This window comes from Trichomycterus rosablanca, chromosome 12 (genome assembly GCF_030014385.1).
Source record: "Trichomycterus rosablanca isolate fTriRos1 chromosome 12, fTriRos1.hap1, whole genome shotgun sequence".
Lineage (NCBI taxonomy): Eukaryota > Metazoa > Chordata > Actinopteri > Siluriformes > Trichomycteridae > Trichomycterus > Trichomycterus rosablanca.
Window position 1 is genome coordinate 37,821,551 of NC_085999.1, and position 19,705 is coordinate 37,841,255.

General features: G+C 40.2%; 1 protein-coding gene across 6 annotated transcripts in view; it reads left to right on the top strand.

Moving 5' to 3' along the window:
• Window positions 1-19,705, top strand: part of LOC134324454 (plakophilin-4-like) — a 122,887-nt gene that overhangs the window by 82,306 nt on the left and 20,876 nt on the right. For 5 of the 6 annotated variants that reach the window (XM_063006306.1, XM_063006305.1, XM_063006307.1 and 2 more), the window contains 4 exons: window positions 1,473-1,643; window positions 5,429-5,633; window positions 7,073-7,205; window positions 8,606-8,819. In XM_063006306.1, coding sequence (XP_062862376.1) covers window positions 1,473-1,643; window positions 5,429-5,633; window positions 7,073-7,205; window positions 8,606-8,819 — 723 coding nt within the window. The remainder of the gene's footprint in view (window positions 1-1,472; window positions 1,644-5,428; window positions 5,634-7,072; window positions 7,206-8,605; window positions 8,820-19,705) is intronic. The other variant, XM_063006309.1, reaches the window with a different exon arrangement.

Genomic DNA, 19,705 nt, shown 5'->3' on the forward strand with positions numbered 1-19,705 from the left:
GAACCAAAGTGTAAAACATCACCTTAAAATCCTAATGAACAAACTTTATCCATGTCAGGGTCACAGCGGGTCCAGTTCCACTGGGAAACACCGGACACAAACTGCACTGTGATCAGCAATTACAGCTATCTTGATTTTTCATGAAGCAGTTTGTGTTGTTGTGTGTCCTGTAAACCTCCCAGTTTTAAAAGTGAGCAGCTCATTTGCAGATCTGGGCTGAAGGCGCAGCCACAGTGGTCCGTCTGAGTCCTTGGGGAACTCCTCCGTCTGCTGCACAGTCTGCAAAGTCTCGTGTTTAATTTACGCCAGACTCTCTCAGGCCCAACATCTTTAGGTTGCAGCTCAGCAAAGAAGAATGAACACACACACACACACTCTCTCTCACACACGTACACACACACACACACACACACACTCACATAGATATAACATAACAGCAATATGCATGACTTCATCTGGGTTTTCCCTGGCAGATGAGACTAATAATTTAAAGGGGACGAGAGGTATTGTTCTTCTTCTCAAGTAAACACACACACACACACACACACATGCACACACTCTCTCACACACACACACAGTCTTTCTGACTGTTCTTTTCCCCCCATATCCCTTGCTGTGCATCAAAATGACTATTGTGCCGAGTTACACCGCTGCACCATCTCACCCATCCACCTACACATTTTGTTCTGTCTACTTCTGTTCCCTGTGTCCCCTTTTGTGCATCAAAATGACTAGAGCCATTCATTATATGCTGCACCATTCCTGTTCACACATACACTATAGGGCCAAAAGTATCTGGACACCTGTCCATGAGCCTGTTGGACATCTCATTTCAAAAACAAATGGTGTTACATTTGGAGTGACCTCTATGTGTGTTTTAGTTAGAACAGCCACTCTTATGAGAAGGCTTTGTCTGTGGGAATTTGTGCCCGTTTAGTCAAAGAGCATTTGTGTAGCTGGGCTGATGTTGGTCAAGTAAGGCTCAGTTGATGTTCCAGTTCATTCCAAAGCTTTTCGGTGAGGCTGAGGTCAGGGTTCTGTGCAGGACACTGGAGTTTCTTTAAACCAAGATCTAATTCATGTCTTTATGTCTGTAAAGCTTGCTTTGTGCACAGGAGCACAGTCATGCTGGAACAGGAAACAGCCTTCCCTAAACTGTTGCTGCAAAGTTGGAAGCATTTCCTTATTTAATTCTTCCTCCCTAATGTGTCCTTGTTTCCAATTTTAAGCCAATTCTACATCAAATCTCTCTCAGAGCTGAATCTTGTCAGAGTAACGGTCAGGCACCAGGAGAATTGAGTCTTCACTTTCCACCACACACACACACACACACACACACACACACACACACACACTCACTCATCATTTGTCCATCGTCTTGTTCAGACAGTCTAAAGCTGCATCCATAAACTAAAGTCCTGGATTAGGGGTCTGACTGACCCAGCTGTTTTCTTTCTTTTGTTTTTTGGCAGGTCTGCGAGCGTCCTACGCGAGTCAGCCGAGTCCACACGGAGCTGATCTGCGATCGGCTGTGAGTCCAGACCGTCACATCGGACCCATTTATGAGGACCGGGCCTTTCAGGGGCCTCTGTACCGCAGTCCCAGTCACATCACACACACCCCTGTGTACAGGTCACCCTCAGGTAAATTCTACACGTACACACAGAGTATTACAATCGCCATCGGATACAAGTGTGCATCAGTGAATAAATAGTTAAAGAGACAGTTAAAGCAAATTACACTGGTCTGAGATACTGTACGGTGTGGTTTAAATGGTGGACTTGTGGTCAGCACAAGGGTGATGCCTTTCACTTGGATTAAATTCATGATTTTTATCGCAACCCAGGCAATACAAACAATGCATCAGAACAAAACACAAAACAAAATATACTTAGTTAAAGAAAATGGTGACAATCCTAAAGCCTCCACAAGGGGGCGTTCGTGTACAAGTTCATTTCATGTTTAGTTTATTTAATCATTATTATTTTTCTCTGCAACCCATTTTTTTTTTTGGCTTGTGACCCACCTAACAGGCACAGAGGCGATGTAGCGTGTAGGCAGTGTCATTGTGTATCATGAAAATGTCAAATACTGTTTGATATTTCTGGCGTTCTCGCCCTCCATCAGCTGATTTGACCTTAACCATTGTATTGTGTATTTAAAAAATAAAAAACAGCAGTTACATTTGCTGTCACGCTTATTAATAGAATAGAACGTCTGTAAGGTTATGTAAGGTAATGTAGGTATGTAATGTTAATGGTTAACGGTTTCATTGTGTAGATTGTTTACAAGCCAGTTAGCTAACATTTAGCAAACACTTCGTCTCTACATATCACCTTTAGCTTTTAGCTGATGAGACCCGAGTCCTTTCCTTTAATGCTCGAGTTGTGCTTAAGCTCCACCTCTGAGAAGAGAAAAGGCCATTTATGGATCTTTACCAGTAAACCATGGTTGCGAGAAATCCATTTAGATCACTAAGCGCTCTTTATAGTGGTTCTAAATTAAATCTTAATGGTTTCTTTTCTTCAGAGCTCTGCTTTCATAGGTTCTTAAATCCTTCCTGTGCTACTTGGTTTTCTGCATCGAGGATGCTCATGTTTAAATCAGACTGAAAGGAACATTAACTCAGCAGAACTGTGAGCAAAGAACTGGAGTACGTCTATAATAATGGGCCGCTCTTACACGCAGGTCTTAATGTTTTTTTCCTTTAGCTAGTTTTGTATTTTTATGCGTCGCCACAGTGAATCATTCTGGTCCTGATTCTGGTCCAGGTTTACCCCGGATGCCCTTTCTGACGTAACCCTTTTTATTTTATTTAGACTTGGAACCAGCACTGAGAGCGCACCGACAAGTGTGTTCTGACCTTCCAGTGGCTGGGCTGTTCAGGCATCCCCCTAACATAGTCAATCATGTCTGTGTAGAAACTCACCCAGCTGATAGGTAGCGAGCTAGCGAATTTAACCTCTACGTCACCAGAAAGCGCCTTCACAATTAATACATATAGTCTAATTAGGCTAACTAGGGTTATCTGAGGTAATGACAGTTAGTTACAGTGCCCTAAAAAGTTGTTACTGTTGGGCCCTTGAGCAAGGCCCTTAAACCTCCGTTGCTTAGACAGTATACGATCACTGTATGTCTGGATCTGCTAAAATGCAGAAAATGTAAATGTGATTGGCCGTGTCTCTCTGGGGGCTAATGGACGAAGCCCTGTGATGGATTGGCACCCTGTGTGTGTATTCTGTGTTCATTCTTTGCACTCAGTGTTTCCAGATTGAGCTAGACCTGCTGTGACCCTGACCATGCAAGCAACTGAGAATTATAGGTCTTGCTCATGCGACCCATGTTGCAAATGCTAAAAAAAACTCTGATTGGTTGATCAGCCAATCCCTGCCCCTCTTGTTGTACCAAGCAAACTGTCTAGAAGCCTGTACATTATACTCTCTAGTACTATATACAATAGTATATAATATACGTAATACAATATGTGTATTTCCACATACATACACAAGCTAGACAAACACTAGTCTGTTAGCTGCACAAATGTTGCAGTGTGGTACCTAATGTACCTGCTGGACCACTGTTCCATCCTGGTAGATCTGGTCCTTTTGTAGGGCGTGCATTTAACAATCAGTGACAATCAATAATGCATGTAGCTCTCCACAGGAAAAAAAACCTCCTGAATCAAACTAACCTACATTCTTCTTGTACTTCTTTTAGAAACCCGCTCAGTGTTTGTAGATTTTTTTGAATGCAGTTGTGTGGTTAGAAATATAGAGACAACTGTCACGTCCTGTTTTCCTGCTTGCTGCAGTTTTTTCTAAGACCGACAGTGCAGTCCCAGTGGTGTCACCCGTTTACGTGGTAGGTGGCACCTTCAGCCTGCTGTTTGCTGCAGTGGCCAAAAAAAGAAACCTAACTGGCAGGAATGGCGGAGGGAGGAAATCAGCTCAGCCGCCGCCTTCCCTGATTGGTGCCACTGCAGGATTCAGAGAAACAAATCAGACCTGAAGCAATAATTCACTAGGAAAGAAAAAGAATGAGTGTGACTTTCCTTTCGTTCACATAATCACATTGATTACAGATCACACCTCGTTATCTGTCGTGCATTCGTGTGTCTGATGTGGAATTTTTAAACCGGTTCTTTGTTCCCGTAGCCCAGAGACAGAGGTGCATGACTGCAGTACGCATTTCTATTCAAATTCTCCAGTGTATGACTGAACTCATACATCTTGCTATATCTGCCCCGAGTGAAAAACAAACCAGGTGCCAGACATTTTTGCATCAAGGTTCTCTTTTTATATCTGAATACACACCGGGAGCCAAATAAACACTCAAAAGAATCCAGCGGTGCAGATTTGTTTACTCGCGCTTCTATTTCTTCTATTTTATATGTTCTATTTCTAGGGGATTCAAATCCTTGTGGTGCCACAGCCAGATTAAGCTGGAAGTCAGATATTTGTATTTATTTTTATTGTATTTTATTAAAAATGTAAAAAAGTTCTAACAAGGTACAAATCTCAAACATCAAAGCTACTACTTTAAGACCAAAAACGATCAAGACATGCTGACTGCTGTGGCACCTGAACTAAACATGATTTGATGGCCCCCACTTTCAGTAATGTTACAGGTTGCTTGTCGGAATACTGGGAAACCATGCTGGGATAACATGGACCATCAGATTTTGCACAAACTTGTGGAGTCCGTGCCAGCTTGAGAGCACCCTGTCATTATAGAAAAAGAGGAGCTGGACATACAAAACACTGAGATTCTACAATTTATGGACTTTTTTTTATTAAATTGGAGAAAAGTGCTCAATAAAAGCCCTTGCACTGGTGTTATCAGATGTTTGACCTTCACAGCTTCTTATGTGAACATGTTTCTAATGCAAAAGTGTTTTATGGAATCTCTGTGGAAGACATTGCAATATCTTGCATCAATCATCTCAGATAGATACACAGCATGGACAAAACTATGTGGACACCAGCCGATGACATGATGAACATCCCATTTTAAACTCATCTGCATTAATATAGCGTTGAAGTAGGAGTTCCTATTTATTTTGGCCATATAACATATCAGTATAACATATCTACTTTAATGTGTGGCATGGTGACAGATTTAGCTGGAGGTCAGATATTTGTATCTATTTTTAATTTATTTTAATAAAATTCTAATTCTAAGTTCTCATTACAAATCTCAAACCTCTAAGTTTAGTTAAGCAGAATAATAATTACCTGCACACAATTGTCCTTATATGTGTGTGTGAACCAGTAATTGCTTGAGTGTGTGATCCCCAGCCATGGATTGGTGCCCGTTCCGGAGCGTGTACCCGCACTCTTGATCATTTTTCTCGACAGCAGCACCTGTCTGTTGGTTGCGTCTCGGTTGAATCAGCTTCTTCTTGCTGTGTGTGTGTCTTACGTGTTAGGTGTTGGAAACCTGCAAAGAAGCTCCAGCCAGCGCAGCAACATGACGTACCAAAGAAACAACAACTACGCGCCGGTGACGTACCCCGATCCGTATCGCCCAGGCCTGTACCGGCCCTCTGAAGGCGGCTTCATCCGGCACGCCATCAACGTCGATGACGGAGCCCTGCGATCCCCCTCTATCGACAGTATTCAGAAAGACCCCAGGTACAACCCGAACTTTATTGTGACTTTAATGTCTGAAAAATTACTTTCTAAAATACAGAATTATAAATATTTATAGCCTCTGGTATGTTCAGTGAGTTTAAAAGTTTTATCTGGTAGTAAAACATAATTAATGATGTATTATGCTGCATTTATGTTTTTTTGCTGGTTTTAAATAGTTTGCTCAGGGGAACCTTAACGTTTTAATGAAGTAGCAGATTAGCACTAGAATTTGTAAAGAGTGTCGGCGTTGCTTATGGTGCTGTTTTGCCTGTTGCTAAGTCAGCGCTCTTGTATTCTTCTCTCTCTGGGTTCACTATGGAGTGTGCTGGGCAGGGGGCCAGACGTCTGAACTGCATGCCTGCATACCTTACTGTAAAATCCCAGTGCTGTGTCGGCTGTGCGTACGTGTTCCTGTGTGTCTTTTCTTCACATTAGCTGACCTTGCGTACTGGGTGTGATGTTCACACTCTGGTGTGTGTTGACATTGGCAGGTGTGTTAGACGGACTGCAGACAGGAACCCGTCACACACACACACATCAACACTCACGCAGGTTCGATTGATGGAGGAAAGATGTGAAGGTCTTAATACTAAATGGCCACTTAAGAAGTTTATTTTGTGTTATTGTGTGTACGTCTGGCGTGGTGGGATTTTCTGTGGTGTGTGTTTGCGTTCACATTTGCAGCACTTGTACAATCTAGGCAATTGAGGGTTAAGGGCTTTGCTCAAGGGCCCAACAGTGGCAAACTGGCAATGGTGGGGCTCGAACCAGCGACCTTATGCTTACTAGTCCAGTACTTTAAACCTAGTATGTTTCTAGTTGTAGCCTAGCAGTTAGTGTGTTCAGTTGTGTGTGTGATTAGTGCGTTTTGTGTTTAGTGTGTGTGTGGGGGGTACGTTACACCAATGCTGGGGAAGGTCCTCATGTTTCAGTAAAGTCAACCAGGTTGTGTCCATTTCTTGGGCCCTAATATACCAAGATATCGTTCACCATCGTTTTGCCAACCAAAAGTCTGCAGAACTAATGATTCTGTCTGATTTTTCAGCGTTTCCGCTAGAAAGGCTGGTTTACTGTAAAATTTAATTAGGATTGATTGATCTACATACAGATGTGACTATATGTGAATATATATATATAATACACACATCTTAGTTGCTAAAAATGTTTAAAATATATACAGTATATAATACACACACATCTTAGTTGCTAAACATCTACACTGCAGTAAAATGTATTGGAACTTTAAGTTCTTTTTTTAAGCACAGGAGTAAATGTTCTGTGCAGTAGAATTAAAATCGCAAGACCACGTGATGCACGTCCCGTCAGAGGTGTATGTAAACTTTTGACTTCAACCGCATGTACTGTCCACTGGGTTTTGGACAGTCAGAGCTGCCCGTCGAGTCCTCCTCACCGTTCACGTGATCGTGTTTGTGTTGTAGAGAGTTTGCATGGAGGGATCCAGAGTTGTCGGAGGTGATTCACATGCTGCAGCATCAGTTCCCCTCCGTACAGGCCAACGCCGCCGCTTACCTTCAGCACCTGTGCTTCGGAGATAACCGCACCAAAGCAGAGGTATCACACACACACACACACTCACACACTCACACACTCAGTGTGAATGCCACACTGGAATATTATCTTACGACATTATACAAATAAAAACTACGCTAATATCTCACTCTCACACACACAGAGGGTGGTGGAGTATCTCTGCTTAGCCGAGCTTCTCCTGCCAGTCACACACACAATATGAACATCCTCTTATCCTCATGTACACCTGAGTGGTATTTATGGCTTTTTATATTCATACACACACAGACGCTAACAAAGTAAATATTAAACTGACCATAAATCAAATCAAATCACTTTTATTGTCACGTCAGAGTAACAGGTGTGAAAGGTGAGAGAAAATCTTAGCAGCATAGTTCCCTCGCCGTTGTAAATACACACTAAATACAAAATACACCTAGTGAGCTGCCTTGCTGCCTAATGCCTACTTGATAAGCTGCCTCAGTAGAGAGGATTTTAATAAGACATCAAACTCGTAAGACAGATTATTTAGACCCACTGATTACGTCACATCAGTTTTAGCTTACTGACGAGCCAGAATTTACAAATAAATGACACTTGTGCACCGTTATACAGTTAAAAATCAATGACAATTGATGTACATTTGAAAAGAACTCAGTCGTCCACCAAACTTGTCATTTTACGTGAGAAAGGTCCACTGCTTTTAAATGACCAAGAACCAAGCAACTGTCCTTCCTACCGCACATGAGGCAACTCAAAAACAGATGCCAAGTAATACTAAATGTCCAAAAGTAAAACAGAAGAGGGACTGACCATAGGCTACTACTGTATCTGTACAGAACATTGTTCCTGTCTCAACTATGAACGTGTTGTAATAATAAAACAAAGCTATTTTTGAAGTCAATAAATTATGACATAAATATCACCAAGTACAGTATGTGCCATGAATGTAGCCAGAGATGCTGTTATGACAGTAAAACATACTACAGCTGTTCCTCTACACTCGTGCTTTCTATAGGAACTCACCTCTGTCTGGTGTGAAAGGCAACTGGCAGCTACATGTTTTAGAAAAGATTTTAGGAAAGATTTGATCAGCATGGATGTTGTGCATGTTGCTTTCTTAATTTAATACAGTGGAAGAAAAGCTAATAAAAAAGGTCTGGATTGTTTCTGTGCTGGTTTTAGTAGCAGGCAGAAAGGTTCAATTTAAAACGTAAAACTGTGTTTTATATGCCAGCGTAAAAGCTGCTGCACCATCTGTACGAGAGAAGCAAATAGAAAAACAAAATAAATTCAGTCCTGACTTTAATCTTAGCCACGTTTCTCATGTTGTTTTGTTTGATTGTGTAACTTTGGCTCTGAACTGCTCCGACACCGAGCTGTGGCGGTCGTGTAGCGTTTGGTATCATCTGATCACCGGGGGCCTCGTGCTGTTTGTGCAGGTCTGTCGGCTGGGTGGGATCAAACATCTGGTGGATCTGCTGGACCACAAGGTCGTGGAGGTGCAGCGAAACGCCTGTGGTGCCCTGAGGAACATGGTATATGGGAAAGCCACCGACGACAACAAGATCGCCGTGAGGAACGCTGGAGGTGTTCCCGCCCTGCTACGCCTACTGAGGAAGACTGTGGACGCCGAAGTTCGAGAGATCGTCACAGGTGAGGCAGGACGAGTATGGAAGTAAATCTGTCTCATCAGATTTTGAAATTTAAAAGCCTTTGAATTTTGATTACTGAACTTTAAGCCTTTGAATTTTGATTACTGAACTTTTTTGCCTCAGAATTCAACCCACACATTTTACAATAACTCATTTTCACTTTCATTTTTTGATGTTAACAAATTCAAAATCAAAAATTCAAGTTTATAAAATTCAAATAATATATATTCAGGTTGCTCAAATTCGATAGGTCAAATTCAGATCACAAAATTCAGATTAAAAAATTCAGACTAAACATCCGGGACACGCAGGATGAGCAATCGATTCCAGAGCCGTAGAGAGAACAGAGTAGCGACACTCCCATAGAGAACCGCTGTGACGGGGGCGGGACATTTCTCTGCACAGCTCCGGGTGGAGCTCTGTTCATTTCCACTACTGAGCAGCATTTTCAGCTGTATGTTGCTTTGTTTTAAAGAAATAATGAATTTGGTGTCATTAATATACTTAATACTGTTATTGTTTAGCATTTGCTCAGCACTAAATGTTACATGTTTATCTTATTTAATAGGTATAACTGAATTTAGCTCAGTCAGTTAAGCTTAATTAATGCCACACGAGTCTTTTCACCTAAAATGAGGTGATTAATCAAGAGTCTTGTTACAGAAATGATAATAAAACATTAGAGCCATAATAAATCATACTACTTTTACTTTCACACTTAAGTACATTGGAAGGTAAATAGTTTAGTACTTATACTCAGTGAAGTGGAGGTAAAGAGTATTTTACTTTTACTACTACTTTTACTGGAGTAATATTTTACCTACTTCTAATCAACTACATGGTTTGTGTACCTTGTCCACCACTTACATTAGACAAAATGAACTAGTGCATATTATTATGAATTAATTCATGTATTACATGTAGGAATGAATTATTAATCACTCATGAAATAAGAGATGAATGAAGCTATTTCATGTACCTGCACAATAATGTTAAAGGTACGGGAGTGTGTTTATGAATCTGTTCATTCAGTGCAGGTAAACCTTATGAATCCAGCCACATGGCTCAGTGTTTAACCAAAATGATGATTATTATTATTATTATGAATCCTCAGGAAAGTGAAGGGAGATTATAGTTTATGCAAAAAAAAAAAGAAAGAAAAAAAGCTCTTTAATCTCTGTACTGTATATTGTTTATACTACTTAATGATATCACATTATGTAATGTATGCTAATATAATGTACTGTGTGTTAACAAGAACAACCTATTAAGTCATTATAAAAATCTTCCACTTCATATACCAAACTGACATTAAAGCAGATGCAGTAAATGTAAAGGCAGGTGAAAATACCCAGAAATTGTACAATATTTTATTATTTGCCGTTTAATATTTCACTCACTGCTGCTTGTCCCATGACAGCGCCGGGTTTGTTCGGAACTACTGGAGGGGTACATAAACCACGTGACCGCGAGAACAAGAAGTGTCGCAACTCTCTCTCTCTACGGCTCTGCTGTAAACGAAGCCGCTTCGTTGTCACTTGATCGCTGGAGTGTAACTTGATTGGCTGGGTGTCGGTTCGATTTGAGACAGAATCGATCAGAGCCGTAGATAGAGAGAGTTGCGACACTCCTTGTTCTCGCCGCCACACGGTCACGTGGTTTATGTATCCATCCAATAGTTTCAAAAAACCCCGCGCTGTCATGTTCTCATATCCCAGCTAGCACAATCATCTGGTCCAGCTCCCTCTTTTCTATCGGCACAGTCGGCCGAGTGTCAGAATCGGCCAGAATCAGTGTAGCCAGATCCGGTCCAGTTGTTACCACAGCTGGGTTTGGCTGGTGCTCGTAGAGACGCGGAACAACGTCACCATAGCAACAGTGCGATGCGAGCCGTTAAAAAAGAGGACTAATTATTTGTTCGTGTTTGGTAAATTAACGTTGAATCTTAACATTTTACTTAGCAAAATGTAAGCAGAAAGTCTATTAATGAGTTTTGGATTAAGATAGAGAGCAATTTGGAAATGGAAACTGTTAGGTAATGTTATCTATTGAGTTTCAGGTTAACTGGTAGTCTGAACTAATACACTTCAGGTAACGTTAGCTAAAAGGTAAACAGTTTCTTGCATTAGCCAACAGCTGCAAAATAATTAAAGCTCATTCAATAGTGTATTAAATACTTAATAATAATAATTAATAATATAAAATACTTATTTCCACCACTGTATATATATATATATATATATGTGTGTGTGTGTGTGTGTGTGTGTGTGTAAAATATTTATGGTATGTATGTAGGCTGTATTAGTAGATGTAGTTGTAGTAGTAGTATGTTTAGTAGTATTGTGTATGCGTAGTATAGTATGTATATTTACAATATTGTTCACTTTGATAATTATCATTCTTATATGCAATTATATGTTATTTTCTATATATAATATTAATATAGTTGTCATTTTGTTTCACTTTTATAATTTGTCTTATTTTTAATATTCTGATTATTATTATTATTATTATTATACTTGCTGCAATTATCTTAATAAAATACTTTCTGCTGCACAATCTGTAGTTAATCTGTAGTTAATCTGTAGAATAAATGTATTATTTTATCTATGAGGATGTGAAAGGAGAAGAAAACGGGAAATAAATGGTATCGCAGTGTTTTGGGGGCTATTCCGGCCCAGCTGCGCCGGAAGTGGGCCACAATTACAAGGCTAGCTGGGATGGGACAAGCAGCAGTGAATGAAGTATTAAACACTAAATAATAAACATTTGTACAATTTCTGGGTATTTTCAACTGCCTTTACATTTACTGCATTTGGTATATGAAGTGGAAGATTGATGTTTATAATGACTTATAATGAATAGATCGTTCTTGTTAACACACAGTACATTATATTAGCATACATTAAATAATGCCATATCATTAAGTAGTATAAACAATATACAGTACAGAGATTAAAGAGCTTTTTTTCTTTCTTTTTTTTTGCATAAACTATAATCTCCCTTCACTTTCCTGAGGATTCATAATAATAATAATAATCATCATTTTGGTTAAACACTGAGCCATGTGCTGGATTCATAATGTTTACCTGCACTGAATGAACAGATTCATAAACACACTCCCGTACCTTTAACATTATTGTGCAGGTACATGAAATAGCTTCATTCATCTCTTATTTCATGAGTGATTAATAATTCATTCCTACATGTAATACATGAATTAATTCATAATAATATGCACTAGTTCATTTTGTCTAATGTAAGTGGTGGACAAGGTACACAAACCATGTAGTTGAGTTAAAGTAGAGATATCCAAGGTAAAATATTACTCCAGTAAAAGTAGTAGTAAAAGTAAAATACTCTTTACCTCCACTTCACTGAGTAAAAGTACTAAAGTATTTACCTTCAAATGTACTTAAGTGTGAAAGTAAAAGTAGCATGATTTATTATGGCTCTAATGTTTTATTATCATTTCTGTAACAAGACTCTTGATTAATCACCTCATTTTAGGTGAAAAGACTCGTGTGGCATTAATTAAGCTTAACTGACTGAGCTAAATTCAGTTATACCTATTAAATAAGATAAACATGTAACATTTAGTGCTGAGCAAATGCTAAACAATAACAGTATTAAGTATATTAATGACACCAAATTCATTATTTCTTTAAAACAAAGCAACATACAGCTGAAAATGCTGCTCAGTAGTGGAAATGAACAGAGCTCCACCCGGAGCTGTGCAGAGAAATGTCCCGCCCCCGTCACAGCGGTTCTCTATGGGAGTGTCGCTACTCTGTTCTCTCTACGGCTCTGGAATCGATTGCTCATCCTGCGTGTCCCGGATGTTTAGTCTGAATTTTTTAATCTGAATTTTGTGATCTGAATTTGACCTATCGAATTTGAGCAACCTGAATATATATTATTTGAATTTTATAAACTTGAATTTTTGATTTTGAATTTGTTAACATCAAAAAATGAAAGTGAAAATGAGTTATTGTAAAATGTGTGGGTTGAATTCTGAGGCAAAAAAGTTCAGTAATCAAAATTCAAAGGCTTAAAGTTCAGTAATCAAAATTCAAAGGCTTTTAAATTCAAAATCTGATGAGACAGATTTACTTCCATAGACGAGCGGATGTAGAAGAGATTGATTGGTTTAATTCTCTTTTTTGTTTGGATTCATTTGTGCACTGTGTATCAGGGCTGTGTTTGGTTTTTCACTGAGTCTGTCAGGGTGTGTTTACTGTAGCAGATTCTGTTCCCAGTGCACTGGAGTCTGGTCTGTTTTTCCAAAACACAGTTCAATGTACTACCTATACACACACACACACACACACACACACACACACACACACACATCAAATCTGTGCCTTGTTTGCACATTTTCCATGCGCTTGCATTTCAGGTTCAGGATCTAACTGAGTTTTAACTGTAGCTGGGTAACAGTACACAACCTTAACTTCCTGTAGTGCCACTCATTTACAGATCTGCAGGTTTTTAGGTTTGTTTATGGTGGCACAAAAATAAGGAATCTGTGCCGTCAGGTCCAGCTTGCAAATCTGCAAGACTGAATCGTTTCCAGTTAAATCCAGTCTTCAGGTTTAAGATCCGTTATGCCTGGTTCACACTACACGATTTTTGCCCTGATTTTTGCCCGGCGACTGGTCGGCGCTAGATTTGCCGGCTCTGGAGCAACTCGGTGACCGGATCGAGATATCTAGCATGTCAGATATCTGAATGGGTGTTTCCCGACCGGCAATGAGTGCTATGTCGAACAGCCAATGAGAATGCAAGATACAGCGTGAGAAGAAATGCAGGGGAGGAGTGTAAAAGGCTGTACAGGGGCTTAATATAGTTTATATCATAATACACAGGTGTTACACACAAGTTTTACAGTATTTCTGACCTTATCGTTCTCTACAAAACACCAACGTTGCATTGCAAACATATTTATTAACCTCCAACTCACTACAGAACAATCCAAGCCAAATCCACTAAGATTCATTTATTTTTTCTCTTTGTTTTTACGTGCACAAACTTCGATCGCTCGCTACTTGTGCATTTTAGGACGTGGTATCATTAAACCTTTCGTCACATCTCGCGTGTGTTTTCGTAACAAAACGATGTTTGTGAGAGCAGAGAAGCTCGCCAGTGATTCCAGTTGGTGATAGGTCGTGTAGTGTGAGACCCCCCATCACCGATCAGTCGTGTAGTGTAGTGTGAAATACACACCGACTGAAAGACTCCCGAGTGCAACAGATTCAGTCGTGTAGTGAGAACTTGGCATTAGATGACAGTGATAGGCTAGTGGAGCCTTTAGGAACGTAAAAAAAATTTGCAGCTCACTTAAAGTCGCCAGCCTTGTTATTAAGCAGACGTGATTTAACCATACACACCTGACTCTCCGACCTGCTGCCCTCAAGTGTGTGGTGTGATCCAGCACCCTCACATTCCCTGATTTCCTCTGTGTTGAAGTGTGTTTTCTTTAGGTCACATAAGTTTATGTGATACACCAAGGAATTGAGTGTGCCAAAAATGGCTTTGGTACTTGTATCGTCCCTCACTAGATATAGACTTCATGCCAGAGCACGGGGTACAAAGCGTCTTGACCTCTGATTGTGTTAAACCTAATCAGTGTAGCACAGATGAGTTGTTTATGTGTGAGTGTATATTTATACACATTTGCAGGTCTTGACAGCTAAAAAAAAGTCTAGCCTCCGCCCTGGACACAGACTCTTCCTGCAGTGCAGCAGATGCTGAATCTGTGGAATCGTGACCCATCCCGAGTGAGTGTGTGTGTGTGTTTGTGTTTCAGGCACAGTCAGGGTCACTTGTGAGGACAGGATTATTAATGACTTGCTTCAGCCTACATGGTTCCTCCCTGGAGTCTGAATGAGCTGATTGTGTGTGTGTGTGTGTATTTGCTTTTTAGTAAAGTGTGCAGTGTGATGCACATTAGGACCCCTTCTCCTCTCCAAAAATGTTCATGACAATTCCTATTTGTGCATGTCAGGGTCAGTAATATATAAAAATGTTGGACTGATAGTGGTTCCTCGTTGCACAAATGTTGAATGTAGCAGATATGATTAATAAGGGGCAAACTGTGTCTCTGAAACATCAAGAAATATTCACAGGCAGCCTTAGTATGTATCCACGACAGTGGTGGTTCGAATAGGGACAAGCCACAGACCTCCAGCAAGTTGTTGGGTGGCCAGGACTGGTTTGGACTAACAAAAGAGCTACTGTGACTCAGATTAAAGATAATTTAATACTGGTGTTGAGATGAGCGTGTCAACACACAGTGCACCAAACCCTTTGGGTATGGGGCTGCATAGTCACAGACTAATCTAAATACCCATGCTAACTTCCTTAACTTCCACTGTAAGCATTTACAAAGTGTACAGAATCAGACATTTGAGCAATGGAAGGTCAACTGGTCTGACAAATTGAGTTCAGACACAGCAGCGCTGCTGGAGTTTTTAATCACCTCACTGTTACTGCTGGACTGAGAATAGTCCACCAACCAAAAATATCCAGCCAACAGCGCCCCATGGGCGGCGTCCTGTGACCACTGATGAAGGTCCAGAAGATGAGCGACTCAAACAGCAGCAATAGATGAGCGATCGTCTCTGACTTTACATCTACAAGGTGGACCAACTAGGTAGGAGCGTCTAATAGAGTGGACAGTGAGTGGACACGGTGTTTACAAACTCCAGCAGCACTGCTGTGTGTGATCCACTCATACCAGCACAACACACACTAACACACCACCACCATGTCAGTGTCACTGCAGAGCTGAGAATGATCCAGCACCTAAATAATACCTGCTCTGCGGTGGTCCTGACCATTGAAGAACAGCATGAAAGGGGGTAACAAAGCATGTGAGAAACAGATGGACTACAGTCAGTAATTGTGGAACTACAAAGTGTTTCTATATGGTAAGTGGAGCTGATAAAATGAACTGAGTGTAGAAACAAGGAGGTGGTTTTAATGTTATGGTTAATCGGTGTATGGCCCAAATGACACCCATCACTGCAGTCTAGGCCAGATAACATGTTCTAGAATCTGTGCATTATTATGAGCGCTTTCTGAATTAGGGTCACAAAAATACAATCCATTAACTCCGACTCCATAAGAGACGAAAAAGTTCACATTTAATAAGTGAGTATAAATGATTCAGCCTCACTCGGTGCTAACAGGTGTATAAAATCCATATTTAGTTTGAGGAACCAACATAACTGTTCATCTGTGCACAAAGTCTATTAAAACATAGTTTGATGAGTTTGGTGTGGAGGAACCCAAGTGACCTGTAAAGAGCTCTAATTTCAGCAATATTAAACATTGATTTTGAGCCAGGCCTTCTCACCCAACATCAGTGCCTGATCTCACTGATGATCTTTTGCCTGAATGGACACATTCACAGTCAAAAAAGGCCAATTTTGAAGCTTAGAGTCCAAGAGAGCAAAACTGGCCCTTCATTCTCCTTAAATTTTCAACACTTACCCTTCAGCTGCCATATTACCATTTAAATGTAGATATTTTTTAGCTATTTTTTGGTGGATTGACTTGGCATTTACCTGATAAGTTTTTTTTCTCTGTTTGTCCATCTAGCTGTATGAACAGTAGCACACAATTCTTCACATTTATTGTCTAAACATGAACCCAAAGTGCCACGAGTCTCTCTTTGCTAATTTTTATTCTTTGAACCGAGTCTCCAGCAGAGATCTGTTCCCCGTTCCAGCAGCTCTTGTTAATGCTAAAGTAATTAATCACGACACTAGCGTGCCCCATCCTCCTGCTAATTGGCAGTTGACGGTGCCATTGTACACAAGGGTAGGAACGCAAGTGTCAACCGATAATCCCAGTCAACTGGAGCAGAGGAAACATCCGTACAGAGCCCATCAGCAAGGTTCTCCAGAGTACGGTCATTAGTGATGACTTGTGTAGTTTTAAATGACTTTTACCCAAATCTCACTGTTTTGCAACTTGCCTCCAAACCTATTGATGACGAAGCCTACATTGGAAAAGACGATTAAACTTGGAGTTAGGTATACAGACCAAAACGATCAGCTGTGGCAACCCATAGAATACAGGGGACAAAAGAAGTGTAACTGCCATGAACAGAGCCTTCACTGAGACCAGTACTTTATTAAGACTGACAGGCACTTATCCATCCATCTATCTAAAAGAAGTGGCCTAAGGTAGGTAGGTAGGTAGGTTGGTAGTTAGTTAGATAGTTAGTTAGTTAGATAGATAGATAGATAGATAGATAGATAGATAGATAGACAGACAGACAGACAGACAGACAGACAGACAGACAGACAGACACTTTACTGATACAGAAACATTTGTATTAATTCAGTCTTGTTTGCCTCTTAAGCTTCACTTGATAAATGCTGTTAGATTTGGTGTCACTATAATAAATATGTGTATTATGACTGGCAATCATGGTGCTACTTAAACGACTCGCTTATCCTCTTAAGACCAGAGCTTTGATTTTTTTTTTTTTTATGCATTTTTGTCTAATACTTTTGCTACCACTAGATGGCAGACAGAAATGTCTGCTAAAAGAAACAACAGGTCTAAGTTAAGCAGAACTACATACATAAGCAGAACCAAATGTAATGCCCCCATATGTGACCACAGGGTCTCAAGAGGTTAGAGCCAGTAACCATCTTGCCTACTTCGCCTTGCCTTTCCTTCTACTTCCTTCTACTTCGACTGTGTTTTCTCGTGTGAACTGAGGAATGTTGGCCCTGTTCCTGTATTCGTATTCAGGGGTGTGTTGGAATAACATCCTAAATCATTCCCCTCCTTTTTGTTTCTACTATTTCAACCTCAGTCTACAGTTCCTTAGTTAAGCACACAAGGGTTCTTCCAATTTATTGCTCCTGTATCCTCAGAGAGAGAGAGAAATAAAGCGATGGAGACAGTTCTTATCTTATTCTACTTATTATCTGTCCCCACAGAGCACACGATTGACTTTTATTCTCACTCTAATATTCCGTTTCTATCTCGTTTGTCTCCCTGTCTTGCTTCCTGAAGCAGTTTGACTCAATTAGAGCTGATTTATTTGCATTGAAGATGCAATAAATCTAAACTGCCGAAGCTAGAATCGGAGTTAGAAAGCTGTGTGTGTTGTGGGGTAATAAAACAAGACATTTTAAAGTCTGTATAATTATACAAACTAAGCACATGAACAATAACAGCGAGAACAACTTGTAGCAGTACCAATAACCACAATGTGTGTGAGTGTAAAACTAAACTCAGCTGTGAAATGTAGCACCATAGTGACTGGAAATGATATCAGCATGACACCTCTGCTGTTTCTGATGATGAGAGTGATTTGTAGACCTTTTTTTTAATTCAGAGGTAGCTTTATTGGCATGACAAATAAGGGCATTCGTATTGCCAAAGCTTAGATGCAAGTTTTAGGAAAATAATAATAATAATAATATTAATAATAATAATAAAAACCTTAGTACTAAAGATCTAAGTACTGCAGTGTCGTTCTTAGCCAACGAGTGACGTGCTCATTCTGACAGAAGTGAGGATCTTCTCTAGATCAGTCACGATTTCTGAAGTCGAACCCAAAAGCTCAGCTGTCATGTCCAGGCTGTAAAACTGTACGTCATTTCTTATAGAGATGCATTATATACTGTAGTAACCATGGCAAAAACACGTCTCATGTCGGTGCATCACACACACGCTCAGACTAGGTAGCAGCTTTTGCTGTCGGAGTCCATTAATTGAAAGTACTTTAGGAAGAGACACAAACCAGTGGATGGCATCTGAAGAAGATTTAACAGCTCACCAGGGAGTCATTGGAACAAATTCTCCGCCCACACGTACACACACACACACACACTTTACTGCTGCAGCTACAGTCCATCATAGAAATAAATAGGTTTCGTAGACACACACTGTATGCTTTCTGTCTGTAATGGAATGTCACGTCTATCTTGAACAACGCACTAGCAGCCTGGTCGCGTCGTCTTCTGTAGCACTTGCTAGCAGTGCTGTGATAGAATCTTAAGCCTTATTCTGAATTGAGCTCATCTTTATTTATAATATTTAGCATGTTGTCAGTAATGCAGCACATACAGCACAAATCTGAATCCAGAAATACTTCAAATACTGCAAAATCATAGGGAGTGGGGTGGTGACTGGATATAGACTTCTAGTCTATTAAGAAATACTTGTGCAATCACTAGATTAAAAATAAATTGAATAAAACAAATAAATTAGTTTGTTGGGCTACAGAAATGAAAGCCGGTCGGTCTGTTTACATCCTACAGTATCCTTCGAGTGGCATAAAGAGTTTGTAAAATATTCAGATTGCTTGTGGTTGCTTTGCTCAGAGAAAATCACTGCAGGAAGCATTTAACAATCATAACATTAAAAACCACCTTCTTGTTTTTACACTCACTGTCCATTTTATCAGCTCCACTTACCATATAGAAGCACTTTGTAGTTCTACAATTACTGACTGTAGTCCATCTGTTTCTCTGCATGCTTTGTTAGCCCCCTTTCATGCTGTTCTTTAATGGTCAGGACCCCCACAGAGCAGTTGGTCCTACCTAGTTGGTCCACCTTGTAGATGTAAAGTCAGAGACGATCGCTCATCTATCGCTGCTGTTTGAGTCGGTCATCTTCTAGACCAGGGGTATTCAACTAAAATTTGAAGAGGTCCAGTTAGAGAAAATTTCTTGAAGCAAAGGTCCGGAATGTTTAACTATATATACAGTGTATATATATATATATATATATATATATATATATATATATATAGCATTTAGCGGACACTTTTATCCAAAGCGACTTACACAATGAGCAACTGAGGGTTAAGGGCCTTACTCAGGGACCCAACAGTGGCAACTTGGTGGTGGTGGG